Source organism: Mandrillus leucophaeus, unplaced genomic scaffold (assembly GCF_000951045.1).
Source record: "Mandrillus leucophaeus isolate KB7577 unplaced genomic scaffold, Mleu.le_1.0 Scaffold140, whole genome shotgun sequence".
In the NCBI taxonomy this organism is placed as follows: domain Eukaryota; kingdom Metazoa; phylum Chordata; class Mammalia; order Primates; family Cercopithecidae; genus Mandrillus; species Mandrillus leucophaeus.
This window is the reverse complement of record NW_012101366.1, coordinates 732,639-754,055: the sequence shown is the minus strand read 5'-3', so window position 1 is coordinate 754,055 and position 21,417 is coordinate 732,639. Positions and strand designations below refer to the sequence as shown.

General features: G+C 34.5%; 1 protein-coding gene across 1 annotated transcript in view; it reads left to right on the top strand.

Moving 5' to 3' along the window:
• SNX13 (sorting nexin 13) overlaps positions 1–21,417 on the top strand; it is a 163,995-nt gene that overhangs the window by 39,198 nt on the left and 103,380 nt on the right. The window contains exons 3-6 of the mRNA XM_011973960.1: positions 3,969–4,081; positions 7,922–8,024; positions 9,712–9,801; positions 10,854–10,975. Of these exons, the coding sequence (XP_011829350.1) occupies positions 3,969–4,081; positions 7,922–8,024; positions 9,712–9,801; positions 10,854–10,975 (428 nt within the window). The remainder of the gene's footprint in view (positions 1–3,968; positions 4,082–7,921; positions 8,025–9,711; positions 9,802–10,853; positions 10,976–21,417) is intronic.

Here is a 21,417-nt window from a genome sequence, read left to right as displayed (position 1 = left end):
TGAATACCCTTTATTTCTTTCTCCTGCCTGATTGCCATGGCCAGAACTTCCAACCCTATGTTGAATAGGAGTGGTGAGAGAGGACATCCCTGTCTTGTGCCAGTTTTCAAAGGGAATGCTTCCAGTTTTTGCCCATTCAGTATGATATTGGCTGTGGGTTTGTCATAGATAGCTCTTATTATTTAGAGATACGTTCCATCAGTACCGAGTCTTACTAGGACTTTTAAGACAATTGTCAGCTGACAAATTTTATGGGTTAAAGAGTCAAGATTCGCTTAGTGTAAGATCTTACCCTTATAGCTGTGTGACCTTGGGCAATGTTTAAAAACTTTTTTATTGTTTAACTTTGCATAATAATAGTGATTAAGCCAAAATTGACCATTGGACTGTGAACTCATTTACTCCCCACAGTAACCACATGACATAGGTGAGGAAATGAAGGCATGTAGTGGTTACACAACTAATAGTAAATGTGGTATCTAAGGTGCAACACAAAGTCCCCTCCCTCTTCCCTCTCCTTTTCTCAAGCAGAAGTCTCCCCGCATAGTTACCACAACTAGAAATGTACTGGGTCACACCTAAAGCCAGCATGTCTCTGAATCTCACCCAAGGCCCATGGAAAGTACTGCCTGGGTACCTACTGCTGCTGATTATTCAGGGCCCAAGGGCTCTTTAGTCAGCAGATAATCAATCTTGCGGGAACTAGGTCCTTCCCTTCAAAGCAGTAGATTCCCTTTTGTCCAATGGTGTGTCTAGAAATGCTGTCTGGGAGGTAGGGCCTGGAACAGGAGCCTCAGGACTCTGCCTGGTGACCTGTCCTACTGTGGCTAAGCTGGTATCCAAGTTACAAGGCAGCGTCCTCTTCACTCTTCCCTCTCCTCTCCTCAAGCAGAGAGAAGGAGTCTCTCCCGGAATTGCAAGCTGCACTACTTGGGGTGGGAGGAAGGGTGGTGCAAGTGCTCCCTTCGTCGCCCCAGCTGGTGTCTCACTGGGTGGTGTGGTGGCTCCGAACCCAGCACAGCCCAGGACTTGCACTCTTGTGGCCTAGCCTGCCTTTCGTGTTTACTTAGGACTCCAAAGCACTTTACAGTGGCAAGGCTTGCTGGCCTCAGGTTCCAACCACTGGGATGGTTACCACAGGCCTCTAGTGTGACTCAGTGCTTTGTTGACTTCAAGTATGATCCAGTGCCATCACAGTGGAGATGGCAACAGGGGTGCTTGTGTCACCCCTCCCCCAGCTCCACACACCTTAGCAGAGAGAGAGAGAGACTCTCTTTGGGAGAATGTAAGGAAAGAGAACGAGAGTTTCTGCCTGGTAATTTAAATAATTCTTCCACATGTTTTTTAGGACCATGAAGGCAATACCACTACAAGTCTTTCAGAGCCACAGCATTAGTAGGCTTAAGGTGCCCGTAATGTATATATGGCTACAGTGACTAGAAACAGATCACAACACCCAAGTTCCTTCGAATACCTGGAAAGCCTTCCCAAGAAGGACTGGGACAAACAAACCCAGACTGTAAAGACTACAATAAATGCCTAACTCTTCAGTGTCCAGACATCAGTGAACATCCACAAGCATCAAGACCATCCAGGAAAACACTGACCTCACCAAATGAACTAAATAAGACACCATGGATATGTGTCCTTTTGGGTGGAAAAATCAAAATAGTTGTTTTGAGGAAATACAGGAAAATTCAAGATAATACAGAGAAGGAATTCAGAATCTTATCAGATAAATTTAACAAGGAGATTAATAAAAAGAATCAAGCAAAAATCTTGGAGTTGAAAAGTGCAGTTGACCTACTAACAAATGTATCAAAATCTCTTAACAGAATTGATCAAACAGAAGAAGGAATGAGTGAACTTGAAGACAGGCTAATTGAAAATACACAGAGGAGAAAAAAGAATAAAAAGGAACGAGGCAGAACTACAAGATCTAGAAAATAGCCTCAAAAGGACAAACCTAAGAGTTATTGTCCTTAAAGAGGAGGTAGAGAGAGAGTTAGGGGTAGAAAATTTATTCAGATAGACAATAACAAAGAGCCTCTCAAAACTAGTAAAAGATATCAATATTAAAATACAAGAAGGTTATAGAACACCAAGCAGATTTAAACCAAGACTACCTCAAGATACTTAATAATTAAACTCTCAAAGGTCAAGGATGAAGAAGAAAGGATCCTAAAAGCAGCAAGAGAAAAAGAAAAAAAACATGTAATGGTGCTCCAGTACATTTGCCAGCAGACTTCTCAGTGGAAGTTGCACAGGACAGGAGAGAGTGGCATGCCGTATTTTAGTGTGGATTAGGAACTTCAGCAAAGTATTAGAGAAACTGAGTGGCTCTGAACTTTATTCTAAATAACTATGTCCTACTTACCAGCTCTTAGAAGGAAGTCAGAGAACACTTCTGTAGGTGAAATAGTATTCCCTCCTGATTCAGAGAGGAGAGAACATGGAGGCAGAGCAGAAACTTCATTAGCAGGCATTCTGTCCTTTGTTTAAAAGATAAAGTGACCAAGATGTGGGAAAAGGATAATAAAACACAAAAGAATAAGAGTTGTATAACTCTGAGAGACATAAAAGAAGATATGATTAAGTTGAAAATTACCATTTTGGGATAGGAAGACTCAGTATTATATGTCTCCCTAAACAAATCTTGTCCAGGATTTCTGTTCATTTGTCATCTAATCATTTAGAGTTGCTTAGACTAGCCCTATACAGTTGCTTTATTTTTCTCCATAGCGCTTATCCCCATGTGATATAACTACATATTTGCTTAATTTTCTTTTTCCCCACTTTTGGAATGTAAACTTATGAAGCTATGTGAACTTATGAGGGTATACTTGTGTTTCTCTCCTTACTAGAATGTAGATTTATGAGGATATGTTTTATCCCTTGTGGTATCCCCACTACCTTAAGCTGTGCTTGTCACAAAGGAAGCAATGACTGGTGAGTGAATGAATGAATAAATAAAACCCTCCTTTCTCTCATAATCCACAGTGCTTACTGTCTGTTCTATAGTTTTTTGGTTGTTAATTTTGTTCAGTTTGGCATCTTATAATGCTTTCTATTATTTTCTTTTGGTTCAGTATCTAATTGTTTCATTCCTATAGGACATTCTTCTCCATGCTCCTTGATGGCATGAGTGGGACAAATGCTTCCTTTGTGTACTACCTCACAGTGCAAGGCCAATGGATGTAGGAACTTGCTGAATTGAACACATGTATTTGTTCATAATGACTTAAATTGCCAAAATCCAGTTTGCCTTTAATAAAAGGCGTATTTTTTTATTGGCTGAAACAGTATAATTATGTATGAAATAGGTTTTTTTTTAAATGTATGAATACTTTTTGGTGATGTTTTGTTGAGCTCATAGTAAATTTTGGTAACTGGCAGTTGGAATTTTTGTAATTATAATTGTATGAGTTTCTACACATAATTTGAGTAAAATAATATCACAATTTTCAATGAGATAAGAATTTCTTACCTTGAAATATAAATTTCTAATAAAATGTCTCCTTATGCTGTAGTTATATTGGAACCTAGTTTCAAGATGAAATATTAATTCTAAGTAAGTATAACTTTGTAGCCTACTTATCCTTTTATATATACGTTTGCAAATATAAATGTACAGATGTTTTTATACATACTTTGTTGTATTTCTCATGCCAGGATTTCATTTAACAGTTTGTGTAACTATTTCTGTTCCTTACCTTTGCATTACCACTAGGATATTTTAAAAAAGTAATTGCAGATACTCTATAAATCTCTCTATACATATAAATTTTGTATATTGTTTTGTGGAGATAAATTTTCAAGTGTACACTTTACATTTTCAAAAGTTACTGAAATAATACCATAAATGTTTACAAGAAGAAATTTAGAACTGTATTAAAGTTTTGTTGGTTCTTTTCTAATTAATGTGGAGAATTATTTACTTATTTGCTTATATTTTTTCTTTATTTCAGACCAGTCTATCCATATGGGGATGGGGAAGCCTTGGCATTGTCCTTTTTCTGATAACCTTTGGACCCTTTGTAATATTTTATTCGACATTTTATATCCTCTGCTTTGTGGGTGGGTAAGTATACTCAATTACAATTTTATAATTCTTGTGTCATGTCTTGTTAAAATGGAAACAAATGACTATGAGAAATGGGAGTATGATTTATTTGTGAATGCCATTTTTAATAAATTGCTTTTACTAAAGTTAAAAAAATAAGGATACCCATAAAAATAAAAACAGTGATTGCCATTATTTGTATCATAAATATGGGTAGTCCTTCCATAATAGATGTCCATTTCCAAAGGTATGAACTTTTTTTTGGTGATAATGTGTAAAGTTTAAAAAATTTTTCAGATTCCTTTTGGTGTTGTTTCTCCTTTAAAGTTGAAATTTTCTTTTGCATTATGTTAACAATAATAAGTAAGTTAAAATGAGACTACACATGAAGTTTTACATTATAGAAATTGTGATTAGACTTCAGACAATAATGTTAATTTTTTCCTTTAATGAATGTTGTCATTTCGGTCTAGAAAATTCAAATACCTGATTTCACAGTTTTCTCTTCGTAGTTATTTGGTGTACGTTTATATTTTCCCTTAAGTTGATAAACCTTTACAAGAGAGGTTTCAGTCATAATTTATTGTAACTTTGTATGCAGAGCGTTTGGTATCAGACATGAATTACAAGGAAATATTAGAAAATATATAGACAAGGGATGTTTGTTATTTAGACACTGTTACCAAAGTAGCTTAGTTGAAATGAGTATTTTGTTGTTAATGTGTTTGTATGTATGTTTATATGACATATTTATGTAATCAGTTGTGGAATGAACACTGATTTCATTCTGAAAAATCTTTTGAGACCCCAAATATTTGGAGGAGTTGTTTGAGCCTGTAGGTTTAGAAGATTTAGCTGAATTGAATAGCTTATATAAACAGTAGCTTGAGAAACTATATCGGACACTGAAGGGTTAGCTTCGAAATATATCTGTCACTTTTTTGGGGATACACATTTGATAGTCATGTTATGGTCTTTCTATAGGGAGCATATGCTTGAACAAGTGAGAATTTCTTTAATTGAGCAGCTATGTCAGAGACTCTCCATAAAACTGTATTTTGTTAGATTTAGTATTTTTATATCTATGGCCTAGATATAATACTGTGTACTGAAACATTTAAACTTATTTTAGCCATAATAGTCTGATAATGGAGTTCAGAGTATCTTTATTGATGATTAAGCTGATTGAAGATAATACAGATCTGCAGCCAAATGGGTTTCCTAATTACTCCTCAGTCACAGTTAAGGCCACAGCATGGCTGAATAGCGACAAGGTTGCACCACTCCTTCTCAGAGTCAAGGCTGCATTTATTAATTGGAAAGGAAATTGTCTTGACTTTTTTTTTTTTTTTTGGAAAGGTAGAAATGTCTTCTAATTGCGCTAATTGTATTAGCCCTTGTAAGAGTGAAGGAAAAGGATTTCAGAGTATTTCCCAATACTTTGGCAAGGGAGGATATTGCAGCTTTATAGGCTAAGGTAGGAGCCCTTAGAAGGTAGATAAGTGAATAATTATTTCTTTTTTTACTCAAGTGCTCCAAATAAGATTTAGGAAAAAGAGAAATCAGTTTATTAATTTTTTAAGTTTTTAAATCTTTAAAAATACCCAGATCCTGCACAAAGTTTATTCATTTTTAAAGTCATGAGAACCTTTGTTGTTCCTTTTTTAAATGTTGTAATTTATCAAGGAATAATTTCAAAAAATCTTTCAGATGCTTACAAAGTTCTGTAAAAATTTGGAGATAAGGTGGGATACTAGAGGATAATGGATACTAAAAAACTCTTTAGAGAAAATTAAGAGTCACATGGTAGGCCTGTGGAATCCTCTCTTGTTTTGTTTTGCTAATAAAACTTAAGTTTTTAAGTGCTGCAGTTTATTCTTCTGAAATGTTGATAATGTCTCTTATTTTGCTTATAGTCAAAGTTAACCCCTTATTTTTTAATATAAAGAATACTTTTGGAAAGAAAAATACATGGGGATTTTTCATTTTTGTTGTTGTAGGATACTTTCATCCCATTGCATTATGGTTATTTTGTGGCATTCTGTTATATTAGTTGGGTTATATAATTATTTCTTGCACCTAACTACAGTTTAAATTATTATTTAAACTTTACGGCTGAAGCTACTATTTAGGTTCTTTTAAAATCACACTGTTCTTTATCTTGTCTTCCTGTCATCACACACTTGTGGGCAAAAGTTAATGTCTTATCAGTCTGTTTCTTGATGATGTTTTTAATAACACAGTGTTAATATAAACATTTTATTGTGTCTGTAAATATGCTTAATAACCAGGTAAAACTGAAATACAGGGCCAACTTGAATCTTAATAATAATACCAGATATAACACAGATAGATGAAATTTAGCAGTAATTCTGAGACCAGCCTTTTACAGACAACAAAAACAGAATTAATGACATAAACTGATTTGACTTTTTCCTTGTTCTCAACAAACATGGAAAGGTAGCCACAAAAATTGGAGGACTTTGAGAATCTTCCTTTCAGTAGTTGAGACTGATAATATTTAATGTCTTACTGTTCCCTTCCTGTCATTACAGTCTTTGAATCATTGTAACATTACTATAAGATCATTATAAGATTAAATGTTTTTTGATGGATTTCTAACACTTTGCTTTATTGGTAAATTTTAAATCTATGAAATATTGATAATATTTAATTAATACTTAGAGTGAAGCAGTTCAAAATCACCATTTATCTTCCTTGATCCTGTAATTATTTTTCAAAATAATTAACTTATTTTGGGATACATTTATATTTTAATTCCAGCCTTATTTTAAACAAATCATAGATTAGATTTTTTTTTCCCCCAATGGCCTTTATTTTTATTCTGTATTCATACTGGCAAGTTGTAGTAATGTAATACCTCACCTTAATTGGTTAACAGAACTATAGAATTTGGTCATTTAGCTACATATTTAGATCTCATTTGCCTTTATCCATGGTTATTAGCTAGCATACTTGTTTAATAAGGGCTGATTTTCCTTTTTTTGTTTTTGAGACGGAGTCTTACTCTGTCGCTGGAGTGCAGTGGCGTGATCTTGGCTCACTGCAATCTCTGTCTCCTGAGTTCAAGCAATTCTCCTCTCTCAGCCTCCTGAGTAGCCCGGATTACAGGTGCGTGTCTCCACGCCCAGCTAATTTTTGTATTTTTAGTAGAGACGGGGTTTCACCATGTTGGTCAGGATGGTCTCGATCTCCTGACCTCAGATGATTCACCTGCCTTGACCTCCCAAGGTGCTGGGATTACAGGCATGAGCCACTGCGCTCAGCCTGATTTTTCTTAAGTTTGAAAAATGTCATTTAAGTTTTTTTTGTTTTCGAGACGGAGTCTTGCTCTGTCACCCAGGCTCGAGTGTAGTGGCGTGATCTCAGCTCACTGCAACCTCCACCTCCCGGGTTCAAGCGATTCTCCTGCTTCAGCCTCCCGAGTAGTGTGCCACCACCCTGGCTAATTTTTGTATTTTCAGTAGAGACAGAGTTTCACCATGTTGGTCAAACTGGTCTCGAACTCCTGACCTTGTGATCCGCCTGCCTTGGCCTCCCAAAGTGCTGGGATTACAGGCACGAGCCACCACACCCGGCCTTGTCACAAGATTCTTTAGGAAATATATTGGATTAAAACTTTAAAAAGTATTATTGTGTAATTCACAAAATGTTTATAGTTGTTTTAAACTTCAGAACCTAATACAATCTGTCAATTTCTTGCTTTGCCAACGTCACAAATTGACTTTTTAGTAAATGATAAGCCATCTGTGAACTCTGAAAAACATACTTGGTAGTAGATTCATTAAATTATAAGGAAGTTTTGTTTTTATATTTGTGATTAAATTTTTTTTCTAGGGGTTTAGTGGTCACTCTCCTGTTTGGAAAAACAAACTCAGAGAAGTACCTAGAACAGTGTGAACACTCATTTCTTCCTCCAACATCAACTGGGGTTCCTAAGGTAAATAGTTTGAGGGAATATAAAACCTCAAAGTCCAGTTCTTTGCAATGATAATAATCATCTGTATATAGCGTGACAAATTTTCCTATAATTTACTAATGCTCACTGAAATTTATGTGAGATTGTCTAATTATACTCAGGAAATATATTTTAAAAAGCCATCTTAAAAACTTTCTTAGTGTTAGATTTATAAAGTGGGAATACAAACCTGAGAAAATGATAGAAATTGGTTAGTTTATTTTGGGTATTTTTCCTGCTGTCTTATCATAGTATTTCAAAGCATCATGTGTATGATTTGTAACAATGTCAATGAGTGTTCTGGTTTGAATGAAATAAATTGCAGAGGAACCAGAGGGAAAAAATGGATACTTTTCATTACTTTGAAAAATATAGCTTGTAATTAGATTATGCAGTATCTGAATTTTAATAATTCAGACCTAATTTTTATCATCTTGAATGGTGCTATTTTATTTTTTTTTAGTATCATACTCTATAAATAAAATTGGAATTGTGTAGGCTTCAGATTTGTAGTGTCTTCAATTCTTGTGGAATTGGGTTGGTTTCATTTTGTATGAAGAGAGGCAAATGGCCTGGAGTTGATGCTAATAATAACTTTCTTTATGGTTATTAACTTGTCTGTTACATGCTAAGGTGCAAGAGATGTAGAGGTAAATAATGTCCAATATTATTTTACATTAATAAAAGAATTTCACTCTATTCCATTGACTTTTATATTGATAAACAAATTTTTTAATACTTAAACTTTTTTATGATCTGAAACCTTTCTCTCCTTTAGGACTCATATTCATATGTATTTTTTTTCTACTTATAAGTCTTACGAAATTAACCTTTCCTTTTTTGAACCATTTCTTAGCTGTTTATAGTGTACTTCATTTGAGTGGTAGATAGAGAGGTTAGGAAATATTTTAAGAATTAAGATCCTTTACAGTAATAAATTATATTCAAGACTGGTTAAGACTTTATAATCCATTTTTAATAGATAGTATAAAAACAGTGGTTTTTATTTTCTATTTCTAAAATATGATTTATAAGTATGTTTTATGAAAAAATTTCAGTGGTTTCATATTATAACTTGAAGCATGTATTTTTAATATAGATATCTATGTCTATATCTGTATCTATATTGTATATATTTATGGTTTGTTTTTTTTAAGAGTCTCCCACTGCCTTTAACCCAATTTTCAGGCCACTGATCTTTCTGAACACAAAAAACTAGAGAAATACATTTTCGTAAGTTGCCAAAAACTATCCCTAAATAAAATCTGTTTAAAAATTATTTTGCAGCTGGTATGCTGTTTTGGGCTGGGAAAGGGGAGGGGCAAGAGGGAGAGTGTCCAATAAAGACAGTTTGACTCACATGAAACACTAATTTTATAGTTGTAAAGTTTCATTGAAATATGGCAGCAGCATACCTGTACATTTGCAGTTTTCCCACATTCTAAATGTTTGCTGATTTAATTAAATTTTTGACGATAATCATTTTTTTGGGAGTGTCTAGTTTTGTTAACTTGAGAAATAGTGTTTGGCTTATAGTAGCACCTCAAATAAGGTTATTTATTCACTTGAGGATAATGAAGGGATGTTACATTGAGTATTCAACTGGAATTAAACTAGAGAGATTTTAGATCAGAAAACTACTCAGTAAGATGTTTTGATTTCCTTTAAGTGCTTAGAAGAAATGAAACGGGAAGCCAGGACTATTAAGATTGATAGAAGATTGACGGGTGCCAATATAATTGATGAACCTCTCCAGCAAGTGAGTTTCAGCGTGTGGTATTTGAATTCTATATGTTGTGTTCTAGGTATATTTCTTATGACGATACCAGGAAAATACTTTTTGCTCTTTAAATAATATCCTGGAATTTCTTTATGTTATCCTTGAATTTTATACTTGAAGATGCTTCCTTATTTATTAACTCCCTTCTAATGAGGTGGTTTACTTTATGTAAAAGCCTTTCGATTGAATTTGGATTTAGAAAAAAAGTTTTTATTGACATTTGATAGTGTTTCTTAAAATTTTACAGTTAAAGTGTTACTGTTTTGTTGATTAATAAGCTTAGTGGTGTGGTAAATCAGACTGTTTTTTTCCTACTTGTTACCTTTTAAAAATGGAAATGAAATATCTGATCTAAAAACATTAAAAAATTAGAGCTAGGTAAAAAGCTATGCCCCCTGAAATATTTTTCATTGATGTTTGATTATATGATTATAAAAATGTGTACTTTAGAATTTTAACATTATTATTACTAATATTTAGTTTATCTGGTTTGTAAAAATTATACTTTGAATTGTATTATGTATTATTTATTGTCTAAATACTGTTGGCAGTATCAAAGATGTTAGTAGAAATAAGTGAACTCCTGTAAAGTTTTTATAATTAGACTGCAATGGATCCGATGATGTAATCTTTAAAAAACCTTTTTTTTTTTTTGGAATTCTCTATTATTTAACATCTCATTCCATTAAACTGATTGATATTATTTATTAGATTATAGCATGGAAAGTTTATTTTTTTCCTGCAAACTGTCTTTACCTGGATTTATATGGAACTTGGCCATATATAGTGTTTTAATTTTTTTTTTTTTAAATCTAGGCAATAGGTAAGTTTGGATACCAGAATAATTTAAAAATGTTTGAAGTGGTTTTTAGTATGTTGATGTTTTTGTAATGAGGGCAGGTATTTACGACCATAAATTAATACGTAGAGAGTAAATATAAATTGGCAGATACAGCATGCTTTTTTAGTTTACCACTGTAACTTTTTAAATCCTAAAATGTTGTAATTTTTTCTCAATATTTTTGTTACAGGTTATCCAGTTTTCCTTGAGAGATTATGTCCAGTATTGGTATTATACACTAAGCGATGATGAATCTTTTCTTCTTGAAATTAGGCAGACTCTTCAAAATGCGCTCATTCAGTTTGCTACTAGGTAAGGACTTGGCATTGTATTTATGCAGAAAAATGTAGATGCATGGTTTGTACCACTAAGGAAAATAACTTTTAAGGGGAGGAATTGTTTATTAAAAGGTAAGTAGAACAGCAGATTATTATTGTGGGATAACTCCAGGATTTTAGAACTAGAGCTCTTAAAACCTTTACCCCAGATTTTAGGTTTTTACAGAATGTTTATTTTGATTAAGCACTGCTTTCTGTTTGGTAGTTTTTTCTTTAGGGTCCAAATCAGTGACTTTTTAAATCTGTTACCCCACTTATTGATACTTTTTCCCCCCGCTTTTCCCTAGACCCTCTGTTTTATGTGAGTGCTATGAAAATAGATTAGTTTCAGAGTAACTGCTCTTCTCCTTTTGCTATAACTCTTCTCCTAATTATGACACATATCAATTGGAAGTTCTCCTAGAGGGAGGAGAAGGGACCAAAGGAACATAAGTCAGTGGAGAATATTCAAGTTTATATTTTTCAGAAGAAAAGTTTATTTTGGTGAGTTTAAGGAACTTTTCTTGTCAGATGTACTAAAATTATTACTTTACAAACCAGCTGTATACTGCCTCCCATATGATGAAAGATTTTGGCTTCTATTTTACTTAAACTGCTTGATTTTTTTTTTGATGGGAGGCTATTTCACACCTGTTTAAATTACGTTTACTTTCATTTTTATATTTGAAGGCTTTTGTTTTTTCCCCCTATCATTGACGTCTAACTTTTTGAAAGCCTTTTAATGGGCAACATTATAGGAAAGGGAATACTTGTGTTCTAGAAATTATTTATTTTTGAAAGAAAGATTTTATGTTTGGATGAGTTTGTAGACTTCTTTTTTTATTCCATTAAAATATGTTGCTACCATCACACACAAAGATTGCCCTGCTATGTATTTCCAGCTCATGCTGCCCTTTCAGGCCCTTTCCTCTATCTCCATTTGATTCTAAAGCTTTAGATTTGGAGTTGGCTAGAGGAAGGGCATGAGATGTGTTTCCCAGCCTCATTGGGGAGCCTGGTACAAGGTTTATGGTTTGAACAATAATAGTTATAGATTTGTACTTCTCCTCCCTCATGATTAGGAGTAAGCATTTGCAAAGGAGCTAGCCAGAATTACAGATGCAGACTCACTGTGGAACACAGAACATGTAATTGGTATTGTCAAAGGAAGTCTGAACTTGAATGTAATCTCTTTTATTTCATGTGCACCATTATTGAGTGTTAGGTATTCTTTCAGATAATTCTTCTAAATATTTATTTATTGCTTTCTATAATGACGCTATCCTGATGACTTTTTTTTTTCTTAGAAAGGGTGAGGATAAGAAGAATTCATTATTCTTGTGCCTGACTATTGGAAAATATATAAAAATGTGTAACACATTTTAGAACTGGAAAGAGATTTGAGCTCTAGTAATTTGAAAACTTGAGTTTGCGTTCTAGCTCCACCTCTGGCTGTAGGACTGTGAGCAAGTGTCTTTAAACTCTGAACCTTGGTTTTTCTCATATGTAAAATAAGTGTAATAATAACTGCCCTGTTCTGTGTTCCTCTCAGGATAATTGTCAGGATCAAAATTCGTGTTATTCAACTAATATTTTGGGCATACTTTGTACCAACCAGATGCTGGGGATACAGCAGTGAATAAAACAAAGTCCCTGCTCAGTGGAGTGAAATGAAATACCTGTGATAGTGTTTTGAAAATTGTGAAGGAATTTAGAAATTTAAGTTTTTATGCCATCCAACGCCCATAATTTTACTGATGAGGAAGCTAAGGTCCAGAAAGGTAAAGTGGTTAGTCTAATGTTATCCAGTGAGTTAGAGTTAGAATCAAATTGTTCTTAAGTTTGGTATTTTTTCTCCTACCCAATTAAATATTTTATAATCTAGGTTATTTATCTTAGTTTCCTGCTCTTCTTTCCTATTATTGCAATACTTTCCCTATTTTTGATCCCCTGGTCACCTTTCTTTTCACTGTAGGTCTTAAGTTTTTTTTTCTTTTGAAAACATTCAGTGCTATCAAGCTTAATGAAAAAGCAAGGTTTTTTTGCATCCTACACTGATCTAAATTTATATCTTTGCTTGACCATTTACCTTAAGTTTCTGGCAAATTAAAACATCACAGATAATAACTACTTTAGAGGCTGCTTTGAGGCTAAAAAATGGTATCAAATAAAGTTCTTAGCATGCGATAAAACTCATTAATTGTTGGTTTGTTCCTTCTCTGTTAATTACTTTCCTACATAGACTTTTTCTATTACTACGCAAATATATGACTTACTAGAGGCTCCATGACTTCCAGTACCAACATCAAGAAAATTAGTCTGTTTACAATCATTCATATACTTTAAAAACCTTATTCTGTGCTGTCTGCTGTATACTGTGAAGCATATGATAGCAGCAAAAATTATCACCTCTATTCTTTAACTTACAGTCCTTTATGGGGCCCACAACTGTGGAAAAAAACTTTTTTTTTTTTTCCCCTCTCCAGTGGTTTCATAGGTTTGATTTTTTTTAAAGGGCCATGAACTCAGAAAATGTTTAGAACCTATGATTTTTAGTGTTTGTATTTACTCATCAACTTTGAGAAACAATTAGAGAATGCCACTGTAAAATGAAGTGCTTAACTTTGAATAAAGATGGGAAGAAAATAATGTATGTTTTGAGTCCGAAGTTGTGGATTTGAACTTAGCTCTATTACTTGTTAAGCTCTTGGTCTTGAGTGGACAAAACACATATATTTTTTGTCTGGAGATGATAACTTGTATCCCCTTATCAGGTGGTTGTTAGGATTAAATGACATCATGTGTGGGAGAGTACTCTGTAGTGATAACATCTTATTTAGTATTAGTACTTTTGTTATTCCGGTAACAGCTTGGGGAAGGAAACTTTCCTCCAGCACCCTTGAGTTCTCCTTCTCTGTGAAATTTGGGTGTGGATTAGACAGAAGCCTCAGGGGATGAATCCTGGATAACCCATGTATTTTTTATTCCCCCTTTAAGTAAGATATTATAGTGTGATATTGACAGCTTTGGCCTGTGTCAGAAAATCTATAATTCTGTCTACCATTAAGTTGTAGTGTATCTAAAAGAAAATTTTTAATATCTCTGTAAAATAGTAATACTAGTACTTGTAGCAAACTCAGAGTTGTAAGGGGAAAATGAGATGATGTGGGTGAAACATTTAGTAAAGTACTTACCAATCAATAAATGACATTTTTAGCAAATCAGTTGACTCTGTGCCTCTATAATCTGGCACATAGTAAGTGTTCAGTAAAATTAACTTCTCTGTTATTGTTGTTGCTGTTATGTTCCTAGGTTGTGTACACACATTCTTTGACCCTGTCTTAGCTATTTTTTTGTACAGCAAGGGAGGTAGAGAGGGCAAAATTAAGGCACATGAAACATGGAGAAATAAAACAATCATTTCTGTGGTATTGAGAGTGGTTTTTCATGTAGAGATAGAGTGAACTAGAGTAGCTGATGAAGACCTCAATGGAATTGAGAGCAAAACTGGTTTTCAAGAATGGGTTATTTGGATAGATAGAGAGGAAGGATATGTTAGGAAATAAGAATAGTATGAGCAAATTTCTAAGAAAGAAGATAAGGATAGTGTAGTAGAAACTATAACAAGCAACCTTGTTGATCTTGAAAGTGAAATGTGGGTGGTAAATCCCTCCATCTTTGTTCCTCTTAATCCAAGATTAGCAGAGTTCATATATTCTTTTTTGTTCTTTTTTTTTTTTTTTTTGAGATAGAGTCTTGCTCTGTCACCCAGGCTGGAGTGCAGTGGCACACTCACTGCAACCTCTGCATCCCAGGTTCAAGCAATTCTTCTGCCCCAGCCTCCTGAGTAGTTGGAATTACAAGCGCGCGCCACCACGCCCGACTAAGTTTTATATTTTTAGTAGAGATGATGGGGTTTCACCATGTTGGTCAGGCTGGCCTTGAACTCCTGACCTCTGATCTACCTGCCTCAGCCTCCCAAAGTGCTGGGATTACAGGCGTGAGTCACTGCGCCCCACCCCCGCGCCAGGGAAAGTAGATATGTGCTAATGCCACTGTGTTCCTTCCTGAAGGATCTTCCCGTGGAGGGAGGAGGGATAGATACATAGGTTTCAGGATTCGCTGGCTGTGATACTAATGACATAGTATCACAGGGAATGATTGGTAAAACTTCAAGAACATATTCCCTATTTTCTTCCTTTACCTTTTGCCATAGAAATAATGAAAATAAATGGTATATCCCTACACTTGTTAAAAGGCAAACAAAACTGAAATAGTGGACATTTGCAACAAAATTTTGTCCTTTTTTTGTTTTACCATTTTATATTCTTTGCAATTTGAAATTTGGGTAAAAACTGACATTCCTCGGAAAGACAGTTATATTTATTACAGTATAGCAAAAATAATTAGAAACTAATTTAAAATTAGAAATTTTATCTAAATATTTAAAAGAAGGGGAAATGGTTAATGTTTTTTGTTTTTGTTTTGAGACAGACTCTCGTTCTGTCACCTCCTAGGCTGGAATGCAGTGGCACGATTTCTGCTCACTGCAGCTTCCGCCTCCCAGGTTCCAGCGATTCTCCTGTCTCAGATTCCTGAGTAGCTGGAATTGCAGGTGCACGCTGCCACGCCCGGCTAATTTTTGTATTTTAGTAGAGATGGGATTTTACCATGTTGCCCAGGCTGATCTCGAACTCCTGAGCTCAGGCAATCCACTGGCCTCAGCCTCCCAAAGTGCTGGGATTACAGGTGTGAGCCACCACGCCCAGCCTAATGTTTTTATAATCTATAGAATAGACCTGGGGTAATAGTTCATTATTAACTGATACAATTCACAAACTATACAGTTCAACCACTTAAAGTCAGTAGCTTTAGTTAAGAGTTGTACAACTTTCATCACAATCAATTTAAGAACATTTTAATGACTTCACAAAGAAACCTTATATCCATTGTCAGTCACTTCTGCGTTCCCCCACGCTTCTAGCTCTAGGTAACTACTAATCTTTTTTTTTTGTCTCTATGGATTTGCCTATTCTGAGCATTTTATATGAATGAAATAATATATATGGTCTTTTTTTTCCTGTTTCTTTTACTTAGCATTATGTTTTCAAGTTTCATTCATATTGTGGCATAAATTAGTGCTTATTTTTTATTGCTGAGTAATATTCCATTGAACACATACCACATTTGTTTTTCATCAGTAAATGGGCATTTAGGTTGTTTCTACTCTTTGAATCATATGAATAATGCTACTATGAGTATTCATGTACAAGTTTTTGAGGGACAAATGTTTCCATTTCTCTTGGATATATACCTGGGAATATAATTTCCTTTTGAGGAACTGCAAACTTTTTCAAAGTGGCTGTACTTTGTTACATTTCCACCAGCAGCATATGAAAGCTCCTCTTTGACCAACACTTAAGTTATTGTTGTCTGTCTTTTTGTCACCATCATAGTGAGTGTGAAGTAGTATTACATTATCGTTTTAATCTGCATTTCCCTGATAGCTAATGATATAAAGCATCTTTTCGTGTGCTTATTGGTCATTTGTATATTTTCTATAGATACGTGATTTGTTCTACAGATAGATGGTTTGTTTTCAATCATGTGTTTTCCAGTGTCTGAAAAATGAAATGTTCATAGACCCAGCGGAAGCATATTAAAATGTGTGGAAAAAATTAACATGGAAGTCACAAGTGGGAACTCTATCTACAATAATTTATTATGTATTTACTGTTCCATCATGTACAAACCATGATAGTAAGCATTTGTTTCCAGATAGTGACTGCCTATACAAAATTGTTATCTATAGTTGAAAAAACAATTCTTAAGTTTTCATTCATAAGAACACAAAGAATAGAAAAGAAAAATGACAAATAAATTAATTTTTAAAAAAGTCATAGTAGGTATCTTTATTACTGACAACCAGATGTTTCTGTTTCTGGCTGTAAAGTAATATATACCTATTTTGTAAAATGTAATTTTCTTCTTTAGATTTTCTGAATTAGCTATATTCAGCCATAGACCCACAATCCAAAGATCACTGTTAATGTTTTAGTATATTTCCTTTTAATGTCTTAGCTGTACATACATGGTTACAATTTTTATATAGCTAAAAATCATACAGCATATGTTACTTCATACAGTTTTGATTCTAATATGTTTTCTATATATTTGTAATTCTTCTTATATATATTAATGGCTATAAAACTGTCTATTGCAGGAATCAGTAAACTTTTTCTCTAAAGACCCAAACAACTATTTTAGGATTTGTAGGCCACATCATTTCTGTCACAGTTAGTCAGTTCTGCCATTGTAGCACAAAAGCAGCTGTGGACAAAATGCAAATAAATGAGCATAACTGTCCAATAAAACTATATTTATAAAAACCAGCAGAGTACATGTCCTTTACAGGGACGTGGATGAAGCTGGAAACCGTCATTTTCAGCAAACTAACACAAGAACAGAGAACCAAACACTGCATGTTCTCACTCATGAGTGGGAGTTGAACAATGAGAACACGTGGACACAGGGAGGGGAACATCATACACCAGGACCTGTTGAGGGGTGGGGGGCAAGGGGAGGGAGAGCATTAGGATAAATACCTAATGTAGGTGACGGGTTGATGGGTGCAGCAAACCACCATGGCACGTGTATACCTATGTAACAAACCTGCACATTCTGCACATGTACCCCAGAATTAAAAGTATGTATAAAAAAAAAAAGCAGCAGCACACTCAATAATAAAATGACAAGTAACCTAATTAAAAAATGGGGAAAGAATTTGAATAGACATTTCTCTGTAGAAGAAATGTCCAGATGTTCTGAAGGACTTAGATCTTAGTTGTAGTAATTTTATTAATACTCCTGTTTGCTAAAATAGTTAACATCATGAGTTTAATTTTCTATACTTTATTACTTAAGAAGATGTGCACTTAGCCCCATGTTATTTTTTTTCCTGTATTTTGTCTTAACTAAGGTGTTCACGTCTTGTTTTTTATACTGCTGAAATGATAACTATACTTTATGTGTGTACTTCTGTATAAACTTTTTACTATTTTCTGAGACCTAAGTCCTTCAGAACATCTGGATTTTGGAATCTCTTTGAAGCATTGAAACATAGGATATGGGACTGCACTTCTTAAGCAGTGTTATCGCTCACTAAATACCATTTCCCTTAATACAGTCATGTAAAGCTGCATGCCTAAGTTCGTTTCCACCAATTTTATGAATCAGGATGTTTTGTTTTCTTGTTAAGGTAGAGTAGAAAGAACACTGAACTGAAAGTTAAGAACCCTGTTTGTTTTTGTTTTTGTTTTTGTTTTTGAGACAGAGTTCGCCCTGTCGCCCAGGCTGGAGTACAGTGGCGCAATCTCAGCTCACTGCAACCTCCGCCCTTCCAGGAACCCTGTTTGTTTAACAAAACCTTGGTCTCACTGTGTCTCCTAGAATATGTAATTTAAATTCTGGCTCTGAAATTACAGGGAATTGTGATAGTGATTTGAGATCCCTTTCAGTTCTAAAATAGTAAGATTCTCTGGTCAGGTTGTTACTAATCTTGATTTCTTTTCAATTGTGTCTCCTCCCAAAACACACACTAACTTACTCCATCACACTCCACATTTTGAATGCCATTTGGGGAGTTATTTTTTTTAAGTATATAGGATTGCTAATTAGAGTTAATTTACTTTGGGATTAAAGTACTCTTCATAGCTATTGTTTTATTAGTAGGTGTCTTTGTTTTTGTTTTTGTTTTTTTTTGAGATGGAGTCTCGCTCTCGCCCAGGCTGGAGTGCAGTGGTGCAATCTCGGCTCACTGCAAGCTCCCCCTCCTGGGTTCATGCCATTCTCCTGCCTCAGCCTCCTGAGTAGCTGGGACCACAGGCGCCCGCCACCACACCCAGCTAATCTTTTTGTATTTTTAGTAGATACGGGATTGCACCATGTTAGCCAGCATAGTCTCCATCTCCTGACCTGGTGGTCCGCCCGCCTCGGCCTCCCAAAGTGCTGGGATTACAGGTGTTAGTAGGGGTCTTATAGTAGGATAACAAAATTTATTTAAACCTTTTAATATATTTCTAAATGATCAGAAAGAATGCTTGATTTTAAATATAAAATACGTTTACTAATCTTTTCTTGATTAAAACACTTGTATCAATGAAATAAAAAGTTTTTGTACAACTAGACTATTGCTGTTCTTTATAGAATGCTGAAAACAATAAATCTGTAGTGTTATGAGTTTAATATTTTTTTAAGTTTTCTGAGGTGTAAGTTCTCCCACCACATTCAGTTTTAAGCTATCAGCATGAAGTCACTGAACATGGAAATAGGAAGAGATGTACATAATTGTTTGCCTACTCCAGCTCACAGTTGGAGAGGATACAGCTAAGTGAAGAGGGGGCAGAGGCAGATTTGTAAACCTGAAGTAATGTATTTCCTTGTGTGTTTGCTAATTTAACTCCTATGGAAGAATTCTTCATTTATTTTTGAGGACTATGGTAGGGGATAACCATACATTTACTGTAAGTTCAGGAATGTTTGTGAAGAAGGTCAAGTTAGTTTCATTATTTTAATCAATACTGACAACTAAATCCTTAAAGTGGATGATAAAAGGGTAAAAAAGGGGACTCTAGAGAGATGATTATGGTAACACGTAGTATTTAGGACTGAATTGACGTAGGGGGGATTGATTTAGTGGATTCAAAATGAAGCTTACAATTCTGTGCCTTTACAATTTTACCCAAATTCAATTTCAGGCTGAGTTTTTGACACTGTAGAACAAAGCAGTTCTTCAAGGACTCTGAAGGATGGAAACAAGTAAAGGATTATGTACTTAGAGTAAAGAGTAGTATATCCTTTCTAATAGTGAATTAAGAGAGGAAGTTAGTATCTGATACAGAGGCTCAAAGGAGAAGGAATTTTTTTCTTTCACAGATAAGCCACTCAGTTGCGCTCTCTCAACAAAAAAAAGTCTGTGAGTCAGTTGATCAAAAGGCCCTCTAATAGAGTAAAACTTTTCCCAAAATCTGCTCAAAGTTACTTGTCAAAAATCTACCCAGAAAAACTAGGAATTCTATTTTAATGATTTTTCAAAAATTTCTGTTTTTTACATAGAAGATAAAGACCTTTTGTAGAAGATTAATACATATTATTATAATTTTATGTGATTGGTTATTATATTGACCTTATTAACATACCTTTAAAAAAGCCAAGTCTTAACATGCGTGTGTGTGTTTCTGTGTGTATGTATATATGTATATACCTCTTCCCTTGAGATTCCTTTCAGTTCTAAAATACTAAGATTCTGTGGACCTCTCTGTCTGTGTGTGTGTGTGTATGTGTGTATGTATGTGTGTATGTGTACATATGTATAGTGTCTGTATGTATACCTGCACATGTAGTATATAGTACACTCTGTCATTCTTACAGTTTTTAAAAAAGGTCTTCATAGTCATTTCTCTGAAAAACTAATGTAGCATCAGGAGCATACCATTTATTATAGGATTATTTTCTGTGGAAAAAGCAGCTTTTACTTTTATCATTTTTACATAAGGCACGTTTTCCAGGAAAGTATTCTGCCATGAATATGAAGATCGCCTTTACTGCCAAACGATCACCCTCTCCTAGTCAGGCAAGTCTACAAGATGACCCTTGCATATATATTTATCATGCTCGTTCCCATCTTCTGCTCATTCCTGTGTCCTTTCTTCTCTCGTATAAATACTGCTCTTTCATCAAGATTTAAGTGTAGCCTCTTTATTGAAGCCTCTTTAAATTACTACATATCACTTAATCTATAGTCTTAGTGTGTGTAGTTCTTGTCAACAAAATTTTAAGCTGATTTTGAAATGGTTCCAATTCTGTGCTATTGCAGTGAAAGTTCTCTTAACTGATGTTTAGTTAGCCAGTGCTCTCCATTCCCTTTGTATGCTATAATGACTGGTAACCTTAACATTAAGACTAGGCTCTATTACATCTATCCACTTCTGTTTCCACCCTTTGAGTTTTATGCTTATCAAAAGTCAGTTGTGTGATGCCTGGACCCCACCTCCAGAAAATCTGATACAGTTAGTCTGTGGTGTGACCTGAACATTGGTGATTTAGAGGAGACAGATAATCAAACACGTTGAAAAAAAAGTTGTATTTGTTTCTGAGCCCATATATCCCAGTTACACTTTTTTATGATAATCAGGTGGTTTAATTAACACTCAACTTAGATTGAAGAAATATGAATATGACAGGGTAGTTTCTATGAAAACCAAGTCACTTGCTTTGGAATTACTCAAAGCTGGTGGAAGATTGTAGTTGAATTAAGTGAGTGAAAGGCAAGTATGAAATTTGAAAGTCTTCAAGGACTCTTCATGCAGATTTGTTCACAAATGTCTTTATTCCCTTGCCATTTTAAAGAAACTGGACACCATAGGTTTTGCAGTGTGG